Genomic DNA, 23413 nt, shown 5'->3' on the forward strand with positions numbered 1-23413 from the left:
CTGCAGTGCCTCTGTATCTTGTTTCCTCTTAAATGTCACTCTAGCTCCTTCCTCAAGGAGCCATTCCTGCTTACAGAGTTGGGGCATCTTCTCCTGTGTGGGCCTTCGCACCTGCCCTTGGGAGCATGGGTCATGGCTCACGTGTTCTGTTTATCCTTGTGATTCCCTGATTTGTAGACACCTCTGTCACTTAAGGGAAGCCCTGGGGGAGAGGTCACAATGAAGGAAGGAAGGAAGGAATGGAAACTTCCCTCAATGCTTCAAATACTGTTTCAGTCTTTCTGCTCTCTGCAGAGCTATTCCTGACACACACACCCCTCTGGAAAACTCAGAGGTTACTCCCCCATTTTTTGCTTCCTTTTGCTATCATATTTTGTTTTGTTTGCATGTTTGTCTCTCCCTGAAAAGATACTCCCAGCACTTGGTGTGGGGCCAGTGAGTACATAAAACGTTTGGGAAATTGTTAAATGATGAAAGGAATAAAGGGTGGGGAGCAGGTCCTCACCTCTGAAGTCCCGCGTGAAAGAGATGAAACACGAATAGTGGGGGAGAGGGTGTAAATTCATAATGGAGCAGTTAAAGCTGACTTCCTAGAAGGACTGGTAGTTAAAAAAAATGTTAAAGAATGACTAGGACTTCACCAGATGGTGCTGGAATACCTAAAAATTCATATGCAGAAGAATGAAGTGGAGCCCCTGCCGCACTATGTACAGAAACGGACTCAAAATGCATTGAAGACCTAAATGTAAGAGCTAAAATTATAAAACAACATAAGCTTAAATCTTTGTGATCTTAGATTAAGTAATGGTTTCTTAGATGTGACACCAAAAGCACAAGCAAAGAAGGGGAAAAAAAGACTAGTTGAACTTCATTGAAATTAAAAATGTTTGTGTTTTACGGGTCACCATCAAGAAAGGGGAAAGAAAACACACAAAATGGGGAAATTGTTTGCAAATTAAATATATGGTAAGAACTTATGTGTAGAAATTACAAAGAACTCCTCAATAAAAAGAGACAATAAGCCAATAAAAGGATGAACAAAGGACTTAAATCGATACTTCTCCGAAGGAGACGTGCACAGAGCAAATCAGCAGTTGAAGAGATGCTCACATCAGTAGGCATCAGAGACATGCAAATCAGAGCTCCATGGGACAGCATTTCATACCCGTTAGGATGACTGTAATCAGAGGCAGACAGTGACAAGTGCTGGTGAGACTGTGGAGAAGCTGAAGCCCTCATAAACTGCTGTGAGGACTGGGCAGAAAGATGGTGGAATAGAAGGATGCGGGCTCATCTTCTGCTGCACGAACTCCAAAACTGCAACTCACTGCTGAACAACCATCGACAGGAGAATGTTGGATCCCATGAAGAAAGATACCCCACATCCAAGGGCAAAGGAGAAGCCCCAGCAAGACGGTCGGAGGGGCAAAATCACGTTTAGAATCAAATCCCAGACCCACCAGAGGTGCTCGGAGGGCTCAAACAAAACCTTGTGCACACCAGGACCCAGAGACCTGACAGAGACTGAGCCAGAACTGTATTTGAGTGTCTCCTGTGGAGGTATGGGTCAGCAGTGGCCTGCTGCAGGGGCAGGGGTGCAGGAGACCTAGTCACACAGCCTGTGGCATAAGCCTCTTGGAGGAGGCCACCGTTAACCTCCATAGAGCCACCAAACAGATGACCCACAAACTACAGAGCAATTATACCAAAGAAATTCTTGCACCGTTAAGAAAGTTCTAGGAACCACAACAGATTTCCCAACCTGGGGATCAGGCAAAGGGACTGAGAGGCCCCAGGAAGTTTGACTTTGGAGGCCAGTGGGATTTGATTATAGAACTTACACAGGACTGGGGAAACAGACTCTTGGAGGACACAAACAAAACCTTGTGCACACCAGGACCTTTAATGTACTCTGCATATAAGTTAAATAAGCAGGGTGACAATATACAGCCTTGACATACTCCTTTCCTGATTTGGAAACAGTCTGTTGTTCCCTGTCGAATTCTAACTGTTGCTTCTTGACCTGCATACACATTTCTCAGGATGCAGGTAAGGTGGTCTGGTATTCCCATCTCTTTAAGAATTTTCCATAGTTTGTTGACCAACCTAGACAGCATATGAAAAAGCACAGATATTACTTTGTTGACAAAGGTGCATCTAGTCAAAGCTATGGTTTTACCAGTAGTCAAGTATGAATGTGACAGTTGGATCATAAAGAAGGCTGAGCACCAAAGAATTGATGCTTTTGAACTGTGGTGTTGGAGAAAACTCTTGAGAGTCCTTTGGACAGCAAGGAGATCAAACCAGTCAATCCTAAAGGAAATCAGTCCTGAATATTCATTGGAAGGACTGATGCTGACGCTGAAACTCCAGTCTCTTGGCCATCTAATGTGAAGAACTGACTCCTTGGAAAAACCCTGATGCTGGGAAACATTGATGGCAGAAGGAGAAGGGGACGACAGAGGATGAGATGGTTGAGTGGCATCACCAACTCAATGGACATGAGTTTGAGTAAGCCCTGGGAGTTGGTGAGGGACAGGGAAGTCTGGTGTGCTGCAGTCCATAGGGTCGCAAAGAGTCGGACACGACTGTGCAACTGAACTGGAGTGTAAATGGTATAGCCACTTCAGAAAACAGGACAGTATTTCCTCAAAATGCGAGAGATAGGATTAGTTCCATTCCATGGTATATATCCAAGAGAAATGAAACATATGTCCACTCAAAAGTCAGTTCACAAATGTTAATAGAGGCATTATTCATAATAGCCCCGAATACCAATAGCTCAAGTGCCCACCATGAAATGGATAAATAAATCATGGTATATCCATTAAATGGAATGTTATTTAACAAGCAAACCAAAGGAAGTACTAACACAGGCTATGCCATGGATGAACCTTGAAAACACTTTTCTGAGTGAAGCCAGTCACCTATCACAACCACATGTTATAGAACTGATCTACATGAAGTGTTCAGAATTGGCAGATCTATACAGAATTAGATTAGTGACGTGACTGCCAGGGGCTGAGTTGATGAGGGACTGGAGGTTGACTGCTAAATGGTACAGGATGAAAATACTCTAAAATTGATTGTGGTGATGGCTGTGCAACTCTGTAAATATGCTAGAAATCATTGAATTGTTGAGTTTAAGTGGGAAAATTGTATGGTACACGAATGGTATCTGAATAGATCTGTCATCATAAAAAAAAAATCACTAAAGAAAAAGAATGAGTAATCATTTTCAAAGGGGAAGCAGAAGGATACACTTCATCCCCTCAGCATGTGCAGAGGCGCGGGTGAATGATCCTGACTTGGTCTGTGAGCACTGAGTGGTCTCGTGTGGTTCTGGTTTAACCTGGAGCGTAGGTGCTTCTGTTCTGTGCTAAGAGGTGCTAAGAGGTGAAGGCTCTATCATTTAGGACATGGACCTATTAACAGAATCAGAACACTTTTAATTTCCACATTGAAACTTTTGTTGAAATTTGTTCCTGTTACTTATGTATTATTAATAACTACCTTTCAATTCAAATGAACACATTTGACCTTATAAATATTCTAAATGTGTTATGAATAGGGTTCCTATATGTCTTCTAAACACTTTGTCATCACTGCATAGCATTTGGTCACTTCAGTGTTCAGGAAGTGGCCCCAATAAAATTGGTAAATGAAGCAGAGAACTAACCTAAAAATGGAACAGTCCTAGAAATTTTCAATAAAACCTGGAAGTAGAGAAACAGTTTTCCTACTAATCACAGTTGGTTCATGAAAAATTAAAAGGTGAAGTGGTGATGCTTCTGGATCATCAGCTGCTGCTCAGACTTCCACCCTTCTCCCCCTCCTCTTTTCCTCACTGTTGATGTTACCTGTTCCTCCTCAGCCTCTTCACCATGCAGATGCTCTGGATTTGTGTGGCCACTCACACTGTTGTGCATCGGGGTACAGCATGGAGTATGGTTTGGGTGCCCATATTTTAAATCACATTTAGCTTCTCAGATCTGGCGACAAGACTTGCATTGTAGCTATGTTTGGCTACAATTTAGAGAGATATTTTATACAGTCTAAACTATCACAAAGACTTGTTCCCTTTGAAAAATAAATTCAAGCTAAATTCAGAAACATTTTAAAGACTCTATACTTTTTTTTAAGGTAGGTTTAACTCCCTTTCAACTTCTTCCACTGCATACACGTGCCAAAAATGGGGGAAAATAGGTTATGATAAGTCAAAAAATAGAAGATACCAATTCAGGTGGAACTGAAGTGTGACAGCCATCACCTGGCGAATGACTTTCTAACTTTTGCAGTGGAGCTCTTTCTGTGTGACAGCATGAGTAATGAGCCCAGACTTGACAATAAGTAACCGCCTCTGTCCGTGGTGCTGAACGGCGCCTCGCTTATCAGCTCCTGGGAGTCCTACTGAAATAGATGAGTACCTTGCCACAAACAAAGGAAGAGGCTTCAAAATAAGTGCTATTTTGCTGACACTTTGGGACAAACTAAGGACGCACTGATGGCAGGGCAAGGATATTTGTTACAGAAGGTTCTAGTGGAGGTATTTACGGCTCAGGAAACTGAAAGTCACCCTGCAGCAACCTTGGACCCCTCGTATTAAGGGGCTTCTGTTGGGGTGCCTATCCTGGGTCTCCTGTGTTGTCACGGGGTTGCAGACTGTTGGGTTCTTTTGGTACTTCATACAAATTTCCTTTAGTTTGACAATGATAAAATAGGTCAAGTCCCACGAGGCTAATATTTATTTTCTGCGTGAGATTATCAGAAATAGATATGACATTTGACTGAACATCTATTTCTCAAAGCATCACTAAATGCTTATGAGCACCTATGAATGTGCCATTCTACATCACAAAGATTCTCAGTGCAAACACATGCATGCGTGTGTGTGTATGTGTCCATCTCTGTGTCTGTGCCAATCAGAGCACAGAAGTCATACAGACAGTGGAAGCATTTATATAATTACATGTGTATAAAAATGTATGCATTTATGTTTGTATTTATATATTATGTAGTTACACATATTTGTATTCATATACATACTCATATATTTAGGTATGCATGTATACATGTTTGTACATGTATATGTGACTAGGTCCCTATGGAGATATTAGTCAGATGAATGACTAAATATTTATGTAAATGTAGTTGGTGTGGCACAAACTACATAAGGAATGTCAGCTTATACTGTTAGATTGATGAATAGGGATTGATTATAGTACAGTGTAAACCTTGGGGAGATTTCCTCTTCAAAGGAGGAATGGAATCTCCATTTTCAAAGACTCTTCTAATTCTGAGAAATACCTGGTGTGAGTGCAAGGAATGCCCAGCTGTGGACTCTGCACAGCCCAGCTAGAGGGGAGACAACCCTGCTAAACCACTGACTGAAGTGTAAAGAACCTCAGGGCCCATAGGAAGAGGTAGCTGGTTTGCCTCAGGGCACCTGGTCAGTAGGGTGTGTCGATTGAGGCTGGTCCTCAGGAGGGGTAGGAGACATGATGACAGACGGGGCAGAGGTGACAGCAGGACCAGTGTGGGGACTTTGGTGCAGCGATGGGGTGGACGTGGGTGGGAGGCAAACACAGGAGGCTGTCCGGGTCCGGTGGGAATGGCATCTCTGCTGGAAGCAGGCACCTGGGGAGCCAGGGGACCTTAAGCACCAGCAGCTCTGGGTCTGTGCGTCTGAGCTTGGGGCATGTCGTCCTCATACATGACGGGTCCTTCAAGTCATGTAATTAAGTGAACACACCCAGAGAAGCCTTGAAAAGTGAGACAAGCAGTGGGTCAAGAGCAGGGCCTGGGGGATGTCATGTTTTTAGGAGAGAGGTTGTTGTGGCAGCTTGTAATATTGAAGAGACTGAACTGGGGCAGCTCCTTGGAAAACAAGAAATTAAGTTTAGCATAGTGTCTTCATGCCATTTCTGTGGGGACAGTGGAGTTGATGGGAGAGGACTGCTCGCGCCCTTGAGTATTTGGTCAGTGCTGAGAAAGGAAATGGCAGGAGCCTCCCATGTCCAGAATCCTTAGGTGTCATGGCGGCGTCTCAGGAGTGTCTGCCACCCAGAAATATTAATAGATCCCTGGTCCTTACAGCCAGCTTGCCCACACAATCAGCCAGAGGAAAATGCCTTCATCTCTTTGGGCATCTGTCTTCCTGGGTGAATGAAAGAAGTATATATATACACTATTGATGATACTATGTATAAAATAGATAACTGATGAGAACCTACTGTATAGCTTAGAGAACTCTGCTCAGTGCTCTTTGGTGACCTAAATGGGAAAGAAATCCAAAAAAGAGGGGATATATTCATATGTATATCTAGCTCAGTTTGCTGTAGAGCAGAAACTTCCACAACATTGTAAAGCAACTATACTTCATAAAAATTAATTTTAGAAAAGAAAAATAATCTGGTCACTTGCATCCAGTAGTCCTGGGAATTAATAAGATTGAAGTCCTAAGCAGCATTGAATTCATAGTTAAGAATGATATGAAAATAGAGTGGCCTGTCAGTGCCACACTGGAAACACTCTTGGATCACTTTGCATCCCAACGCATCTCTGCCTGGCAGTGAGCATGCATTTGAATTGAATAATTTTAGGACCCTGTTTTCCCTGAGAGATTCTAAGAAATCATTTAACTTCCTTAAATCAAGCTTCCTTGGAGGGTAGGTCAGCTCCCCAGAAACATTTCAGAGTCAACCATGGGGTGGGGGTGGGGGGGCGTTGACAGCCGGAAAGGGGTAAGCAGAGGTGTGAGCTCACAGTGATGTGGCTCCCAAGCAGGTGAGAGACACTACACACAGCAGTCTTCTTGACAAAACATTTTGAAAATGATTAGAAACAAACTTGTGTGATTCCGTCCCCAGGGACATATGCTATCCTTCCCCGAAAGGGTTCACCATCTAGACAAGTCCTGCTCCTCCTGCCAAACCCAGGCCACTCTTGCCAACCCCAGGCACTCCTAACATTTGGTGATTGATCAGTATGTGCGAGGTTTGGGGGAGGATTTACGTGATGATGTCATTCACTGCTGGACCAGCCCTGGGGATAGAATCCACTGCTCCCCCTTTGATAGACAGATTGTGTCCTGTGGATTTGAAATTGGAACAAAGACAAACCTAGATGATGGTAATATTAACAGTTAATATTTGTAGATGGACTTGGTGCCAGAAATATTGTTTTCCTTTATTCTTAACCTGTGTGCATTTTAAAGAGTGCCTTTCCCATTACAAATTCACACACATTCACCAAGAACTCAGTTCATCCTCTCTGTCTCCCACCTAACCCCTCGGGCCAGCCTCCTGCTATACACTGCTATTGCTTAGAAATTACTTCTGGTGAAATCTGCTGTTTACCATTCTAGGCTTCCCCATACATTTATGAATACACAGAACCACATATCACAGTGTAATATTATCAGTGCCTACCACCCAGCATAAATTCTCGCACCCAGTAGGCTCTCTATACATATTTGTTGAATGATATTAAAGACAGCGCTTTTGTAATTGGAAATGAGATGCAGTGTTCAACCCTTGACTCTTTATTTTTTAACGTTTCAGAGTTTTTCCATTTTAGCACACAAGATTTCATAGAATGAGCAAATTATGATTTATTCATGTGTTCCTTGTTGATGAATAGTCAGGTTTCTTGAGCTATTATATTTTGTCAGGTGATATTCTCAAATAGTCCTGTTGTCTTATGGTCATATTATTATATACCACGATGTCATTGTAGGGCCATGCTGTGACCTGTCCTGTGTGATCGTAGAGTCATGATGTCCTTTTGTCATGTTATTATAAGTTGTGCTGTCTTACAGTCATGCTATCATCGAGCATATATTATCTATAGTTGTGTCGTCATGTATGTTATGTGTATTACCATGTAGTGGTGTCATACAGCCACATCATGCCTGTATGTATGTGTGTATGTCCTGTTATCATATCACATGTTATCATATCAGCACATAGTTGTGTCGTCATATAGCTGCTCCATGTTTTGCCGTGTAGCCATGTTGTCCTGAGTCACACAGCATCACCCCAAGTGCACGGGTGAGTGAGCGCCATATCACCGCGCCCTCTGCGTGTCTGGGGAGCATGCCTGGTTCCATTCGAGGGGTGTTTTGCCTGCGGGGCTCATGCTGTGGACCTCCTCCCCGTGAGAGCACATGGAGCATCCTGTGTCCAGACTCCCGGCTGCCCTGAGGCTTGGGAGATGAAGGGTCCGCCTCCCCTTCACTCCCGGCCTGGGGGAGCGAAGGCAGACTGGGCACAGGCACAGTCAATGAGTACGGTTGGCACAGCTCACGGCCTGGCCCTCTGAGGCCACGCCCCCGCCCACCAGGGCCACGCCCTCCACCTCGGGCCACTCCCCCAATCCAGGCCACTCCTCTCCCCAGGCCACGCCCCCGCCTCAGGCCACGCCCCCAGCTCAGGTCTCCCAGGCCACCCTTCTCTGAGGCAGCGGGTACCCTGCACCCTGCCCCCGGCCAATCGCCTGCTTGGAGTTCCAGGAGCCCGTCTGCTTCCTGCCGATGGAGCGCTGATGGGAAGAAGCCTCAGGACAGGGCTGCCCTGTTCTCAGTGATCTTGAAGTCGGCTTTGCCGGCAGCCCTGGTGACCTCACAGGTCTGTGCCAGGGAGCTTGGCAGGGCACCTGCAGGGCTTCTGAGCGTCAGCTGTCCCCCCAGGGCTCCCTGCGGAGCTGCTATCAGCTCACCCCTGGGTCACCCCGTGAGAAGGGCGGGGAGGTGGGAGAAGGGGGAGGTGACTGACTCACTCACAGGCCTAAGACAAGCAGCTCCGCAGCAGAACGCTTTCTGGGTTCACACCGGCGCCCTTCTCCGCGGAAGGATGAGAACATGTGCGCACTCGCACAGGAGGGCGAACTAGCTCCAGCAGGCCAGACCTGCAACGTGGGCACAGGCGGGTTCTCCGGGGTGCGCCTGGAATGGGGACAGATTTCTCTCTCTTGTGTCGATTAGCATAAGTGAATGTAGTCGTCTCCTAACTTAAATGAGACTCTGCACTAATGATGATGAACTCACAATGCATCACGTTTATTCCCTCATCACTGCCACAGTCTTTACCGGGGGTCTCTGGGGAAGAAGGTGATAACACAGACAGAATCCTGTGGGCCCACGGGATCCCACCTTTCCTCATGGGATTCCAGGATGTGATCAGCTGGCGCAGAGCTTGGGGATGTGTCTGAGCCCAGGGAGGCAGAAGCCTGGAAACATGCGGCCAGAACCTCACCCACAAAGCCCCCCTCAGTGCCTGGTCTGTGCATGTTCAGTCCACTTTAGCAGCAGCACAACCCATCTTTTAGACGAGGACCAGATGGGAGACCAAGCTGGAGGGTCAGGGCCTTCACAGACCTCGCAGCCCCAAGCCAGGGGAAGCCCACACCTGAGTGGCCACATCCACATCCACACTTGCCTGTGAATTAGCTGCTTTACAGTAAATCCTGAGTGACGTGAAGCCCATCAGCAGCCCAGCGTCCCCAGGGTCTAGGTCCCCTGAGTCCGTGGTCAGGGGTCCAGGCTGCACCCCCTCTGTCACATTGCCTGGCGCCAAATCACTCTTTCCACCCTCCTGCATCCTCCCTTCATCCCTGGACCGTCCTGCCCCTCCCCCCAGTCTGCCTCAGTTAAGATGCTTCATGGTTTAGACCAACGAGCCCAGTTTTTCTCTCTTCCATGGCTCCCCCCGCTGCCGACTGAGCCTTGGGGAGGAGAGAAAGGTCCCAGATCACAGCACTGACAGCCCCTCTAATTTGGGAGAAATGACCCCCAAAGGCCCCCGTGAGCCACACCTGCTCACTCCAAGTCCACCCATTGCCATGACATGAGCCCTGAGCATCCCGCTCCCTCCAGAGCTGCAGCCTCTCCTACGACTCCCCACGCGGGGGCTGCGGGGCCTGGGCCTGGTGCCTCTGTCCCTCCCTGCCCCTGGCCGGGGAGACCCAATGCTACCGTTCACCCCCTAAGTCACTTCCTGGGAAGCTTCCCACAGCTTAGCTGTGATTTCCGCTCCTCTGACCTGCTGCTGTTCACCGCATGCTGTCCAGCCTCTGTGATATTAACCACATCGGCCTGCTTAAGGCTGCCTTCCTCCTGTCTGTACACAGGGCGCAGGACAGGTTGGGGTATAATTGGGGCCCAGATACTCGTGTCAGGTGACAGGGAATTTACAGGAGGTGTGGGCTCAGTGGTCTTCATCTGTTTCTGGGAGTGTCAGTGTTCTCACGGGGGGGTTCTGCGAGCTGACGGTGTCCAGGATCCTGTCAAGTCCATGGGCCCGCACCCTTGGGAGTGGAGACACCACCTGTGTGGACCTCCTGCTCCCGAGCCTCCCCGCTGCTGCTCAGGAGATGTCTGTGTTACATCAGCTACTTCTCTGCGAGCTCGGGCAGGACCCCCAGCAGGACAGACTCTACATGTGTGCCCGCACTGCCGTGTGTGCGCATCCACCCCGTGTGTCCAGCTGCCGGTGAATCCCCAGCGCTAGTGGGGCTGCTGTCCCTGTGTCACGGGCCCTTGTACCCAGACACGAGGTAGGGGTCCCTGGGTGGAGGTGTTGAAATTCAGAGTAGATGTCATCACAGTGAGGTCCACGGCCCGCCATCCACTTGGGTCACCATCCGGGGTCAGCAGTTATTCTGGCGTGTGTTTCTGGTGGTGAGATAGTAACGTCTAGAGGTCACAGCCCTGGTGATGAGGATCAGCCAGCCCTGACCAGCGTGCCCATTCACACAGGCTCAGAGCTCCCAGCGTCCACTTGTTCCCTCCAGCTCGTGGGGTGTCAGGTGCTCTGGGAGCTGTTTACCCCGATTCAGGCTGGCTGCCCCAGGAGGCATTTGCTGGACGCGCTGGGCCCTCACTGACTCCTGTTACCAGTGCCCGCAGCTCAGGGCAGAAGGCTGTGCTGGACCTTTAGGAGAAGAACCTGTCAGACGTGCACATGATGCTGGACCAGCCACTGCATGTCCTGGGCGTGACACACGGATGACGGAGTCTTATGATATTGCTGGAACCGATTCTTTAAAGGCTAAGGCCTAGATGCGTTAATAATCGAATTTGAAATGGCATTTGCTTAAGACTTGCATTCTGGAGAAGTTAGTATGCCACGGGCTCAACTAACACCATCTCCCCACTTCTTCTTTGAACCAAAGAATGATCTTTGGTTCACAGAATCTCAATGCCCTGAGGGTGTCAGTTACTGAGCCACCACCATCGTCATCATCATCTTGCTGTTACTGTGGTTTCAACTTGCGGGATAGTTTTGAACACGTGCAACATAATAACATGGATGGAGATGAGGTCCACTGAGAATGTCTTGAATTTGTGGGTCAGTTTTGATGCAAATTCAGTTATCATTGCACGATTCTTGTACCGAGTAAAAACCCGGTGTTGTTAGGTCCCTTCCAGGGCAGCAGGGGCAGAGTAGGTCAGGGTGGAGGGTGGGGCTGGGCGTGAAGCCCTCTGCCCCGTGGCTGCCCCTCCCCCGCCCCATCATCAGGTCCCAGCGGTGACCTCCCCTCCCTGCCGCCGGGCTGCCTGGACCCTTGTCATGGTGATGAGCCCCTGGGGCCTGGGACCTCCCTAAATGCAGGTGGTGCTGGCAGCCCCACCTATACGGAGCAGCTGACTGTGTGCAGTGTGCAGAGGGTGGGGTGCAGGAGCTCCTGGTGAGCTGGAGAGGGTGGGTTCCTTTACGGTGGGTCCTTGGCCTCTGTTTGGGGAGGGGGTGTTATATCTGCCCTGTGGGGCTTTCCCCTGGGCCTGGATTTGGAGGGAAGGTTGGGGGAGAGACCCCATGGCTAGGAGTCTTGTGTGCAGCCGGCTCTGCTGTCCAGGCTGCGGCTCTTCTGGAAAAGGAGGCCCACTGTGCAGGGTCTGGGGGGACAGCCCTGCAGCCCTGCCTCCACTGTGCCGGCAGGTGCTTGGCTCCTGCTAAGGTGCAGCTCGAGGCAGTGTCCCTGGGGGTCCTGGGACCTCCCGCAGAGCCTGGTGCCCAGTCGTGGGCCTGCTTTGTGAGCACTCAGTACTTGTCCATTTGAGTGTTTTTACTGAAATACAGCCTGATATGTTTGCTCATAATTATTTGTGCTTGAGAGATCTAACAGAGTTGTAATCAAAGTAAAGTTTTCAATATTGAAATTAAGTGATAAACATGCTGCTGTTATTTCAGCTGAGTAATATGAGTCACATACAACTGTGAACGTGTGTTTAGTGTGTGCAGATGCATATGACACAGTTGCTGTCATTTAAAAACTGTATCATGTAAACACCTGCAACAGTGGTTTCTTTGCAATAAAATCTGCTGAGATGCAAGGTCAGAGCCGGTTGTCCTGCCGGGGTGGCCAGGTTTCAAGCCTGCCCGTCGGGCTGCCCCTGAGTCTGAGTCTGTGGCTGAGCTGGAACTGACCGATGTCTCTGTCTGTTCTGTTTGCAGAGTCGCAGTGCACCCTCTGTGGAGAGCCGGAAGGTGAGTGCCCCTTGCCCCACGAGCCTCCGGTGGGCATACCCTGTCCTGTGATGGACGCTGTGGAGCCCGTCGGAGGCAGGTTACAGATCTACAGCCTGGTCTTTGCAGTGTTTGATGGAAAAAGTAAGGAGAAGAATCAGAACCAAGCACGGGACGGGCCCTGGGCAAGAGGTGCTCGTCTCCAGGGGAGAACTGGCATTGCTCCCAGACCACAGCACTCGGGTGTGGATTCAAAAATGTTTGAGACATGTTTTTATGGGCTTTAGATAAATTAGCTGGTGTGCAACAGGCCTCACGTGAAAGGAGGCCTCTGGGAGCCCTTCCTCCCTAGTTGTCAGGGCCGGAAGCCGAGAGGGTGGGGTCCGAGCAGCGGCCCCCCAGCAGCGTGTGGAGTGTCCCCCCCATGGGGCTTCCATCCACACACGGGATCACGCCACCAAGGAGGTGTCTGCCCACAAGTTGGAAAGAGAGTGAGCAAGGGGCTCACTTGAAAACTCCATCAAGCACTGCACTGCCTGGATTCTGTGGACTGTTTGCAACTGTTCCTGTGCTGTTTGAGGATCACGTGGTGACACACAAGAGCTGCGGTTAGCTCAGATGCTAATGTCTTAAGCTTCACTGTTAACGGAAACGTGAAATCTGGGCCCTGGTGTTCCCAGGGTCAAACAACATGCGGGGTTTAAGGTCCTGGGGCGGCTGCTCCTGGATGAGAGTTGGGAGTGGGTTTCATCTGCGTGACATGGGAACCTCGGAGTTGCCAGAGGTCATGGGGATTTGAGGGTCGTGGGGCTCAAGGGTCCTGGGGGTTGTGGGTGTCCTGGGGTGTCTGGGGATGACAGATGGAGTTCTCCGATGTGTCCTGTGTCTTTTCCTGTTGTCTCAGCTTCTTGCTGTTGTCCCCACGTGGGCTGAGCTCATGCCTGGGCCTCCCATCTAATCCCCTTGTCCCCTGCGCCCCCACTTTTTGTGGAAGTGTGTGCCATGCATACTGCAGGAGTCTGGAAGCATGAAGCTGTTGTCCATGGTGGTGTCTGCAAACCCATGTCTGAGTTTCGCTCTCCATGTTGCCGTGAGCCGCCATCCGTGTTCCGCGGGCCGACGGTGTGTGCGTGTGGTTGTCGCGGGTGAGTGGAGTCAGCGGAGCCTGGCGTGCAGGGAAGGGTGAAGCGCTGATTCAGGAACGCGTGTCATCTGGAATCCAGGCTGGGTCGGGGGATGTCGGTGTTTCCATGGATGCCCCAGGGGCAGGATGGAGTGGACGAGCCCTGGCTGGCCGGCAGCAGAGCACGGTGGAGCAGGCCCAGAGCAGGCCCAGGTCCAGGCAGAGGCCCAGCCCTACACTCAGACCCAGGCCTGCCCAATCAGGACGAGCTCGCGAGCTCGCGGCTGCATCCACCTGCCCGAGGTCCAGGTCAGGAGCACTGTCATCCCAGCAGGGGGACCTGTTGGGGGAGGGGAGATGCATCTGTCCTTGTTCTGGGGCAGATGGGCTTGTGGATGTTTAATCAGAGTCCAGCTTTACTGGGTGTGAGAGTGACCCCAGCCATCCAGCCGGAGGGGCCCTGAGGGTCAGGGTGGTCTCAGGCTGCAGCCAGGTGGCGTGGGACCAGGGCTGACTGCTCGCAGGACTCCTCCCCTCTCAGTCATTTCAGGGTTTCAGACACACAACTGGGGTTGCTCCACACCAGAGAGCAGGAAAGATTGGATGGCACGGCCTCAGCTGTGCTTTATTTTTTGAAAAGCACGATCATATGAATATTCATACATTTTTAAATCATTTAAGTAATTAGTCTGAGTGAGGGCTGGCTGGGTGCAGTGAGCAGAATCTGAAATCAGCTTTTTTGTTCGTAATTTCTTCAGCAGCTTCTATCAGTTAACTCATAAGCCTGCTGCAGAGTGAGGATCAGAGCCAGCGGCTGGCAGCACAATGTCGGGCTCAGATCTGGGCCCATGCACTCATCACACCCGGAAGGTTAAGGCATCAATTGATGGAGCTCCGTTTCTTGTCGGGGCTGTGAACAGCGTTTCACCACTAAACCAGTCAAGTGGGAAACACCTATTTGCATTTTAATGATGAGTTCTCTGGGAGAGAGCAGTTCCTGGATCCAGATTGAATAGTTAGCGTTGCCTCAGATGATAGTATCTGTCATGCCAGTGAAACTGGGAACCAAGCTGTAGGAGGCTGGGGACCTCAGGACTTTGAGGCTGTGGGTTCCCGCACTGCGGAGGCCTGCTTTCTGAAGACCATGAAAGTTTAATTGTGTATAACATGCAGATCACAGTTTCAACATGCCAGTTGCTTACACTCTCTACATCACAAGCCTTCTGAAATTTGGACGACTATGTTTTTCTGAGATGAGGATGTTTATTGGAATTTATTGCTACTTATTGGAATCTTCCTTTCTACCCAGAACATATAGATCACTCAACTCTGAATGCTTGCGAGGTGGGGTGTGAATGTGTAGGAGAACTTGGAGAACCAGATTCACATTACAGTGACCACAGTGCTTACCCAGGATGGGGACCCATTCCAAAAAAAGAAGAAGTTTAAAATCTACCAAGAGCAATCTTATTTGTTGACATAATTTTCTATACTAATTTAATAAATTAGACCATCTCGACTTGTGTCATTTTCCTGGTGGTTCATGTTGTCATTTAGACCGTGGAAGTAACTGGATGTCATACAGCAAAGTCACCTTCTAAGGTTTCCTTGACATTGAAAGACTCTCTGAAGGTTTTGTATGATATAATCCATCACTGTAATACAGGGAGATGATTTAGGGTATATGGTGGTTTTCAAACATCATTGACAATGCATGTTACCGCTTGCTCATTGACAAGACCACCAAGAAAATTGTGGACAATGGTGGGACCATAGCCGTCTGTTTATGGACTTGTCTATTTATTTACACTCTGTGGTTCGACCTGCTCTCCTTCCTAAGAGATTTTCTGATGTGGGAAGACAAATCCTGATGCCTGGCAGGGTTGAGGAGAACTTACTTGAAATTCACTCTAATGCAGTGACAGTGTCTTACATTTATGTCATTTAACCCAATTAAAACTAAGAAATGAAATAGGCTCTTATGATATAAATCTGGCATGCAGGAATGTGCTACAAAAATGTTATGATGGATTTTAGAAAGAAAGATTTTTCAGTGATAGAGGCCTTAAGATGATCACTTCAAGCAGTGGACCATTTGTGGTGGCATATACATCGGATCCCTGGGAAGATGGTGTTTGTAGAAATGCCAATCCAAAACAACATTAAGGTTAAAAATGGAAATCTCAAAAAGTTTGAAGTCAGAGATTTTCTTTCTAAATCTGAATATTTTTTTACTTTGATCATTTAAAAACAGAAATTGCATACTGCTCCTGGAATTTTGGACAAACATATACACTCCAATGTTTTATTATAAATAGAATGAGTCCAAAATACCTCTTCTCCCTTCATAACCACTGAGTAAAAACAAACAAACAAAAAATAATAATTTTCCCTGTATTTGTAGTATTATATTCTTGATTTTTTAAAATGCAAATATTCAAGATTTTCCCTACTAGTGACTATAAACGATGGAAATTTTCACACTATTTTTATACCTTAATTGAGAGTGTGTCATCCTGAGATTTTAAGGCCTCTCAACAATTAGAGAAAATAATAAGGTTGCTTTTAGAAAACTGGGCATCAGAGGGTTCAGAGAGAAGCATTCTCCGCCCCCTCCCAGCCCCACCCCCATCCGCAGAAATGGGGGTGTCAGTTCTCAAATACCAACAACCAGTGCCCCTCTGGTTCTGAGATCATAGCTTTTTAATTGTATGCTTTGGATAAAAATTATTTTCTTCTGATTGCTCTTCTTGGATAGTTAGTGGAAGATAACCACCATTTATTAAGTTCTCCACATGCGCCAGGCACTCTAGAAAAAATTAGTGTTGCTTAGGAACTGAAGAATTCACCTAATTTGTGAGAGAAAACAGAACCCTGCTCCAACCAATCTGTCTTCCAGGACCTTAAAATGGCTTGTGTTATAGTGGAAATCAGAAAATACTGCCTAGGGTAAGACAGAGAATACTGTTCCTCATAAAAGTTTATGATGGGGACATAGAAGCATGGATGACGTCCCATCCCCGCTACAGACATGAAGTCACTGCATGATTTTATCAACATTTGCTTTCAGCACACAGTTGAACTGGAATGAAAGAAGGAGGGAATCGCTTGGGTCCCAAGAATTAGGGAGGGGTTGTAAACCTGACGGTGGGTGTGAGTCCAGAGGCAGTGGCCCCTGAGCAGTAAACCCCAAAAGGGTGAGAGGTGGTCAGAGAAGAGCCGTGTTGCACCCGCAGGCTGGAGGCACAGGGGGTAGGGACAACGGGCAGGGATGCTGGAGCTGAGTCCCGGGAATGAGACGCAGGAGCTCAGTGAGCTTTCCTGTTTGTGAGAGAAGGCCTAGAGAACATCCGCCTGAGAAGGCACTGAAGGAAGCTTATCACATGTCCACGGCCATGGGTAGAACTTGGTTACCAATGGTACACACACTCCAGGCACGGATGTGAGATCTGAATATCCACGAGCTGAGTCAGAGGTCCATGTGGTGAAACTAATGTGGACATTGTTCTAGAAGCAGAACCATTTAGGATTCTGTCCAAGCCTGACTGCTGTGGCCGATTCCAATCACAAATTATGTGCAGGATCTTTGACAAAATGGGGCTCCAGGAACTCCTTCTCCACTTAAAAATAACCCTCATTTTAGGTAAACATACAGTGAAATATTACATGTCGTATAAAGAAACTTCAGGGTGAGAAAACCTGATAGAAGGATGAAAAACAACAGACTTGCAGAGGTGCTGGGCAGGTTTAAAATTACTAAATAGATTTTCAAAAGGAAAAGAGACCAGAATTAAGGAACTATCTGGTATGAAAACAAGGACAGATTAAAAAAACAGTGTGTCTAGAAACAAGAAGTGTCACTGAAATTCGCTGCCGTGTCCATATGTTGTAAGTGGATTTGACAGGGCTGGAAAGGGAAGAGCTGACTAGGAAAGTGACATGAGGCCATCAACTAGAGCTCCACGCAGACACGTGAAGGAGACATGAAACAAGAATGCAGGTGCAGGGAAGATGCTGCGAGAGGCATGCGCACGCATCTGGAGTTAGTGAGAGGTTAAGGAGAAGGGGGAGATGAGGCTTTGCTCAAGAAGGAAAGGCTGAGGTTCTCCCAGAACTAAAGCAGCAGGTCTCGCCTCTTGATCCACAGACTCCCAATGTTGAAGCCATTGAATAAGGCATGCCCACATCTTATAAAGGGAAGCTACAGAATATGCGAGCTGAACAAGTGATCTTAAATATAGCCGGAGAGAAGACACGGACTGCGATGATGAGGAGGCTTCCCATCGTAAAGACGGATGCTAAATGGACTAGTAAGCAGCCATTCCTGAGAAAATAGAGGGAGTGAGGAAGATGCCACACATGCAACAGAAATCTGACTAGAAGAGGAGAGAGAGGGCGGAGGGGTGGGGAGGCTCAGATGACAGAATGCAGGAGACAAGAGGGTGGAGGGGAGAGACTAAAAGGCTCAGATAACGCAGAATACGTTACAAAAGCGACTCAGATGTTTTTACACATCAATAAAATTATTTAAGGATAAAAAGTTACAGTTCTAAGAAGTTAAAACAGTAGAACTGACTCAAATATGCAAAAAAGCAAGAAGCAAAAGAGGATTACAATGAGAAACTGACAGATCCAGAATCCGATGGGAAACCCTCGCCTCACTTTTTGAACAGAACCTTGCAGGACGGAGTTGGTCCCCAGGGAGAGCAGAGGATCCAGGGCATTTCCGAGGCACCCAGCATCCCTGCTGGGAGCCCTGTCTGTTGTTTGCTGAAGGGAGTTATTTCTTGCCGAGATCAAGGTTTAGTCTTCTGCTTGACCTTAGTTCTTCTGTGCTGTGGTTCTGTGGCCACAGCACACGCTTGCCCAAACGGTCTGAGCTTTTATTGGAAATGTTTGCAGGAATCCAGGACCCTCTTGGCTCCAGAGGAACAGACATTCCTTGGACCACATTCTCTCAGCAGAGCATCTCTGCCTTCCCTCCCCGGGGCCGTGAGTTAACACATGGACCCTCTGGATTCTGGTCCTACAGCCTAACACAGAACTGCAGGAGTGCACAGACAGCATGCAGAAGGGCTGGGGGGGACTCTGTGTGTGTGTGTGTGTGTGTGTGAGAGAGAGAGGGAGAGAGAGATGAGCAGGGAGGGAGATCACGGGACACCCAGGACTGGTTGGCATTTGTTATCTTGGTGGAGCTTAGTTTCATGTGTACAGGGAAATGAGACTTGCGATATATTTGTATTCAATGTAGAAAAGTCACAGAAGGCTTCAGGGACTAGCGGGAGCTCCGTCTCCCTGGCCGGTGCTCGGGTGCCCTCCATCACCTGCAGACACTTGCCCTCTGGACACTTCTGCGCCCTGAGGTGCTTCCCTTCAGCCTTCCTCACCTCCTTTCGGGGCTCCTGCTAGAGCTCAGTGCGTGTCAGACTCGGAGCTGAGCGCTGGTCTGTGGGTGCTTTGAGCACGGGAGCCCGGTCGCTTCACCTCTGCCCCCAACGAGCCTGTTTTCCTGTCTGTTAGGGTGTCTGGTCTTACTGTCAACCAAGGCAGTTGTATAAGCTATGCCTCGACTCAGAGGTGAAGCCACAGCCATTACATGTAATAGAACAGAGTGAAAATGGGTATGAATTGCACATACCATCTGGTGTCTGAGGCTGTCACAATTATGCATTTATGCAGAATGATATAAAATGCACAAATGAACCCTAATTTGCAAATTTCTATTTTTTTTTAGATTATGCAATATCTGAGTTTTATGCATTCAGCTGGCACTGAAACAATTTTACCTCACTACTTTGCTCAAGGAATAAATAAATATTCTGTGTTTCTGGTCACTGGATAATTTAAATATCAGGTTTCAAGTTTACTATGTGTAGATAAAGTACTGTCTATTTTCTTGCCAGTGAACTTATGCCTGTTTGTTGCTTTCTGAAGCATGTTTGAGAGGTGAAAGCACACATGGAATATATGTGCTTGACTGCTGAGAAGAGTCAAATCAGAGGTATTCCTAGTAATTCATGATTAACCGCCCTGCAATACTGGAAAGGACGGATAAGGAAAAATTTACCATGAGGGCAGGCTCTGACATTTGTCTTCCCTGTCAGAATGTTGCCATCGGGAATGCAAGAACTTTGTTTTAAAATTTGGATCTTACTCATATCATCTCAGGATCCATGGATAAAATACCCCCCATTTAGGTTGCCTTTTGGTTGATCTGATGAGATTTCAGTGTCCTCGAGAAAATTCTTTCCATCTTCTCAAGCTCCAGAGAAGAGAGAAGTGAGCGCTTGTATTCCCTGAGAGTGAGTCCATGCAGAGGGTGCATTATCTCCACTCTCCACCTCTTTTCCTGTGATTTTCTGAGCCTGAGTTTTGCACTATACATCGGCAAACGTCGTGAGAACCCTTTGGGAATCTCATTCTGAGGTGCCAGGTGCTGAGTGCTGAGATGTTTTCAAAGACAGGGAAGTGTCTCTGCCTTGGGCCTTCAGGCAGAGGAGGCTCAGGGCTCAGTGACCGTCCTGGTGCTGCCAGTCTTGGGATCCGCCTTCTCCAGGGGGTCCCCGGAGCAGCAGCAAGGCCCTGCCACCCATGAGACAAGTCTCAGATGGATGGAGGTGAGGGGGAGGCCTGGCGGAGCGCCAGAGTCCCGGCTCGGCCTCTGGGGCTTAGGGACAGCGGCCAGTGCTCGCGCGTGGTCTGCCCTTCTCTGGGTACTGTGCTGTGCCTTCGTCTTTGCCTTCCTCTTGGATTTTCTTCCTTTTCCTGCCTGCATTTCACAAGCACTGAGCGAGCCCCAGGACTCCGCACTGGGTGCCGGGAAGGAAAGCTGGAAGGCGTTCCAAGCTAGACTGCATCTTCTGAGCTCTGAGAATGTGCAGGAAGGACTATCCATCACGGTCCACAGTGTCTGCCATAAGCGATTCACAGAAGATATGACTTGACGTCAAGGTTGAACAGTTGACCTCTCTCCAATACTTGTCCAAGTTTGTGTTTACAGGTTTGGCTGGATTTTAGGAGTTACTTGTTTTTAAGTGACTGACAGAGATGAGAAGCCCTTCCCTCTGAATCTCGTTTTTTATTAATAATATATATTCATAATTTTGCTTTTCTCTCTGATTGTTACATCTCATTACCAATGTTATGAATAACAAATTATTGAGTCTTTCCAGCATCTATCAGTGTAGAATGACCTTGGAGGTAAAGTTTCCAACATAGAATTTCTGTGTTCTTCCCCAACCAATCCTGTCATCAAATGACCCAGAACTCAGGCTGTGGACTTACAAGTTAACAAAATGCTTGCAAGTGCTTCTAAAAAGAGAACAGTTGCTGTGGTGTCACAGACAGACTAGTGGTCTTGGAACCGAGAAAGCAAACTAGATGTCTGACTCATTATCCTAAAAATGTTGAACTAACAGCAGTTCTCCCTTCATGGGATCCCTAAGGGGTCCTGTGAGATAACGTGGGTGGAAGTGACTGCTTTCCTGGCTGGGGAGCATTCTCAGGAAAGGCCTGGCCCTCCGGCATGCCACAGATGGTAGATTGCTTCCAGTTCTCTTTCCCATGCTTCCCTCTTAGGAAGGCCCCTCCCTTGCGCTGTAGACACACTGTCTTCCCTTCAGCTCAGCTCTCTGTTTTCCATGAGCGCTCCCCCCTCCGCCCCGCCTGTGGACCATGGGTGGTTTTGTTTCTTACGTGTTGAGTGGGCCTCGTCTCACCAACAGGGGAAATGATGTGCAGGCGGGGGCTGTGTAGCCTGAGCAGGATCAGGAATGTCAGAGATGCTCAGCTACGTGTAATGAAGGGAGTAGTCAGGAGTGTTCAGCATGCTGGAACGTGTTTCTCTAAGACGCAAAACGGGAAGAAAAGTAGGATATGCAGTGGGCGAGGGAGAGCCTTTGATGGATGTGACTATTGATCATCTGAACTTCATTGACTAATAGGATACAAAATTGTTGGCTCTGCCCTTAAAAATAGGTGTTGAAATACATGCCTTTTTTGGCTCTTGCCTTATATCCAAGAGATTTCTCTGGTGGCTCAGATGGTAAAGTGTCTGTCTACAATGTGGGAGACCTGGGTTCGATAGCTGGGTGGCGAAGATCTCCTGGAGAAGGCAATGGCAACCCACTCCAGTATTCTTGCCTGGAAAATCCCATGGATGGAGGAGCCTGGTAGGCTACAGTCCATGGGGTCACAAGAAGTCGGACACGACTGAGCGACTTCACTTTCACTTTATATCCAAAGTTACTCACTTTCCTGGAGAGAAACACAGTGTCTGCCTCCAGGGACAGGGGAGTGGGGCCAGGAATCAGGGGCTGGTGGCCCAGCTTCTTCCTGTTGATGGAAGCGTGAACTTTCATGAGAAGCTGACCCTGTGGACCTGCTGTTCGCAGCCAGAGAGTTTCCCAGTTGTGTGTCTACACACACGCAGCCTACAGAGAGAGCTCTTAGCTTCTGATGTCTCGTTCTATTTTCTAGATACTCTGCGTGGACATCAGATTGGTTTTCATGACGTTACACATCGTTGACCTTCAGTTTAGTGAAACCGAGTGTCTTACTGTGAGATGTGCGGCGACAAAGGCAGATGGGAACAAATTGTTCATAATCGTGACCAGGGCTGACCCACTTCCTGTTGTTCAAGTTCATGAATCCTCTACCTCTCTATTAAACCAATGGCAGTTTAGGCAGACTAACTGCTGCCAGGCTAAATTAAACTAATGATAAATGTACAGAATAAAAATGTGTGAAAAGAGGGGAAAGAGTACAAATTAGGAATACAAGATTAGAATTAAACTGGTTTTGAAACAAATCCAGCTTTCTCCCCTTAGAACCTATAGACCTTGAACAAATTTTGTAACTTCGCTGAGGCCAAAGCCTTCATCTGCAAAATGGGTAGAATAGTATTTACATTCGAAGGCAATTTTAAGATTGTAGTGGCTAGCATAGTGCCTGGCATATGTAGGGACTCAGTGACGTGTGTATCTGTTTGATTTACTTTTTTGCTCAGTTGTTGATTCTGTGTTTTTATTCTGTGTCTAGTTGTCAGCTATCGTTCTAGGTATTGGGGCAATACAGGGGAGATAGTTATACATCTAAAGAAACGCTGACAAAGTGGCAGTTGTAATAAGTAGCTATAAATAAACCAATGGCTATAACAATGATGATGAAACAGGTGTAGTAAAATAATTTTACTACAATTGTAGTAAACAATTTTACTACTCCCAGGTGTAGTAAAATTTGGCTTCTAAGGTAGAGAGGCTGCTCAGGGTAAGGAGAGAATAGAGGATGAGAGAGAGAATCTTTCTATTTAATTTTTTACATCTTAGGACTCCTGTAAAAGGTAGCTATAGGAACCTTCCACCTCCGTCCGCCAGAACAGTTTCCCTTTCTGGACGGAAGAGAGAGCCGGTCAGAGGGACCCATCCTGCCCTGTGATGCCTGGGTCAGCACCTGGGTCAGCGCCCTGTGCAGAGCAGGGCGGCAGGCGCCTATGGGCTCAGTCAGGGTCCCTTCACTATGGAGTTGCCAACGGATTCCTCAGGGACCTGCACCAGAGGAGTTCCCGACCTCTGTCCTCCTGATGCTCTCAAAAGCTCGAGAGGAAAGCAGGGAAGAATCAGCACCCAAGTGGCTCTTCCATCAGTCCTCCAGACCTCACCATCCTTGGCTTTTGGTCCGGGAGGGGCCCAGGGTGGGAGAGGTGTAGGATGTGGTGGCTTCTTCTGAAAAATGCTCAGTGACCTGAGTAAAACAAATTTCCACTTGGGTCTTCCTGGGAGTGATTAGGTGGGGGGTGTCTTTGCAATACACCCCAAGTGGGCTC

The 23413-nt window shown here is 47.9% G+C and overlaps 1 protein-coding gene across 3 annotated transcripts in view; it reads left to right on the plus strand.

Annotated features, from left to right (window-relative positions):
- The window catches only part of LOC145518928 (uncharacterized), a 480773-nt gene that overhangs the window by 331030 nt on the left and 126330 nt on the right, over positions 1-23413 (plus strand). For all 3 annotated transcript variants that reach the window (XR_014063466.1, XM_081524198.1, XM_081524199.1), the window contains exon 4: positions 12456-12488. Coding sequence is in view for 2 of the 3 variants with exons in the window: in XM_081524198.1 (XP_081380324.1) it covers positions 12456-12488 (33 nt within the window). In the remaining variant the exon portion in view is untranslated. The remainder of the gene's footprint in view (positions 1-12455; positions 12489-23413) is intronic.

This window comes from Giraffa tippelskirchi, chromosome 8 (genome assembly GCF_054371585.1).
Source record: "Giraffa tippelskirchi isolate mGirTip1 chromosome 8, T2T-mGirTip1v1.2.pri, whole genome shotgun sequence".
Classification (NCBI taxonomy): Eukaryota; Metazoa; Chordata; class Mammalia; order Artiodactyla; family Giraffidae; genus Giraffa; species Giraffa tippelskirchi.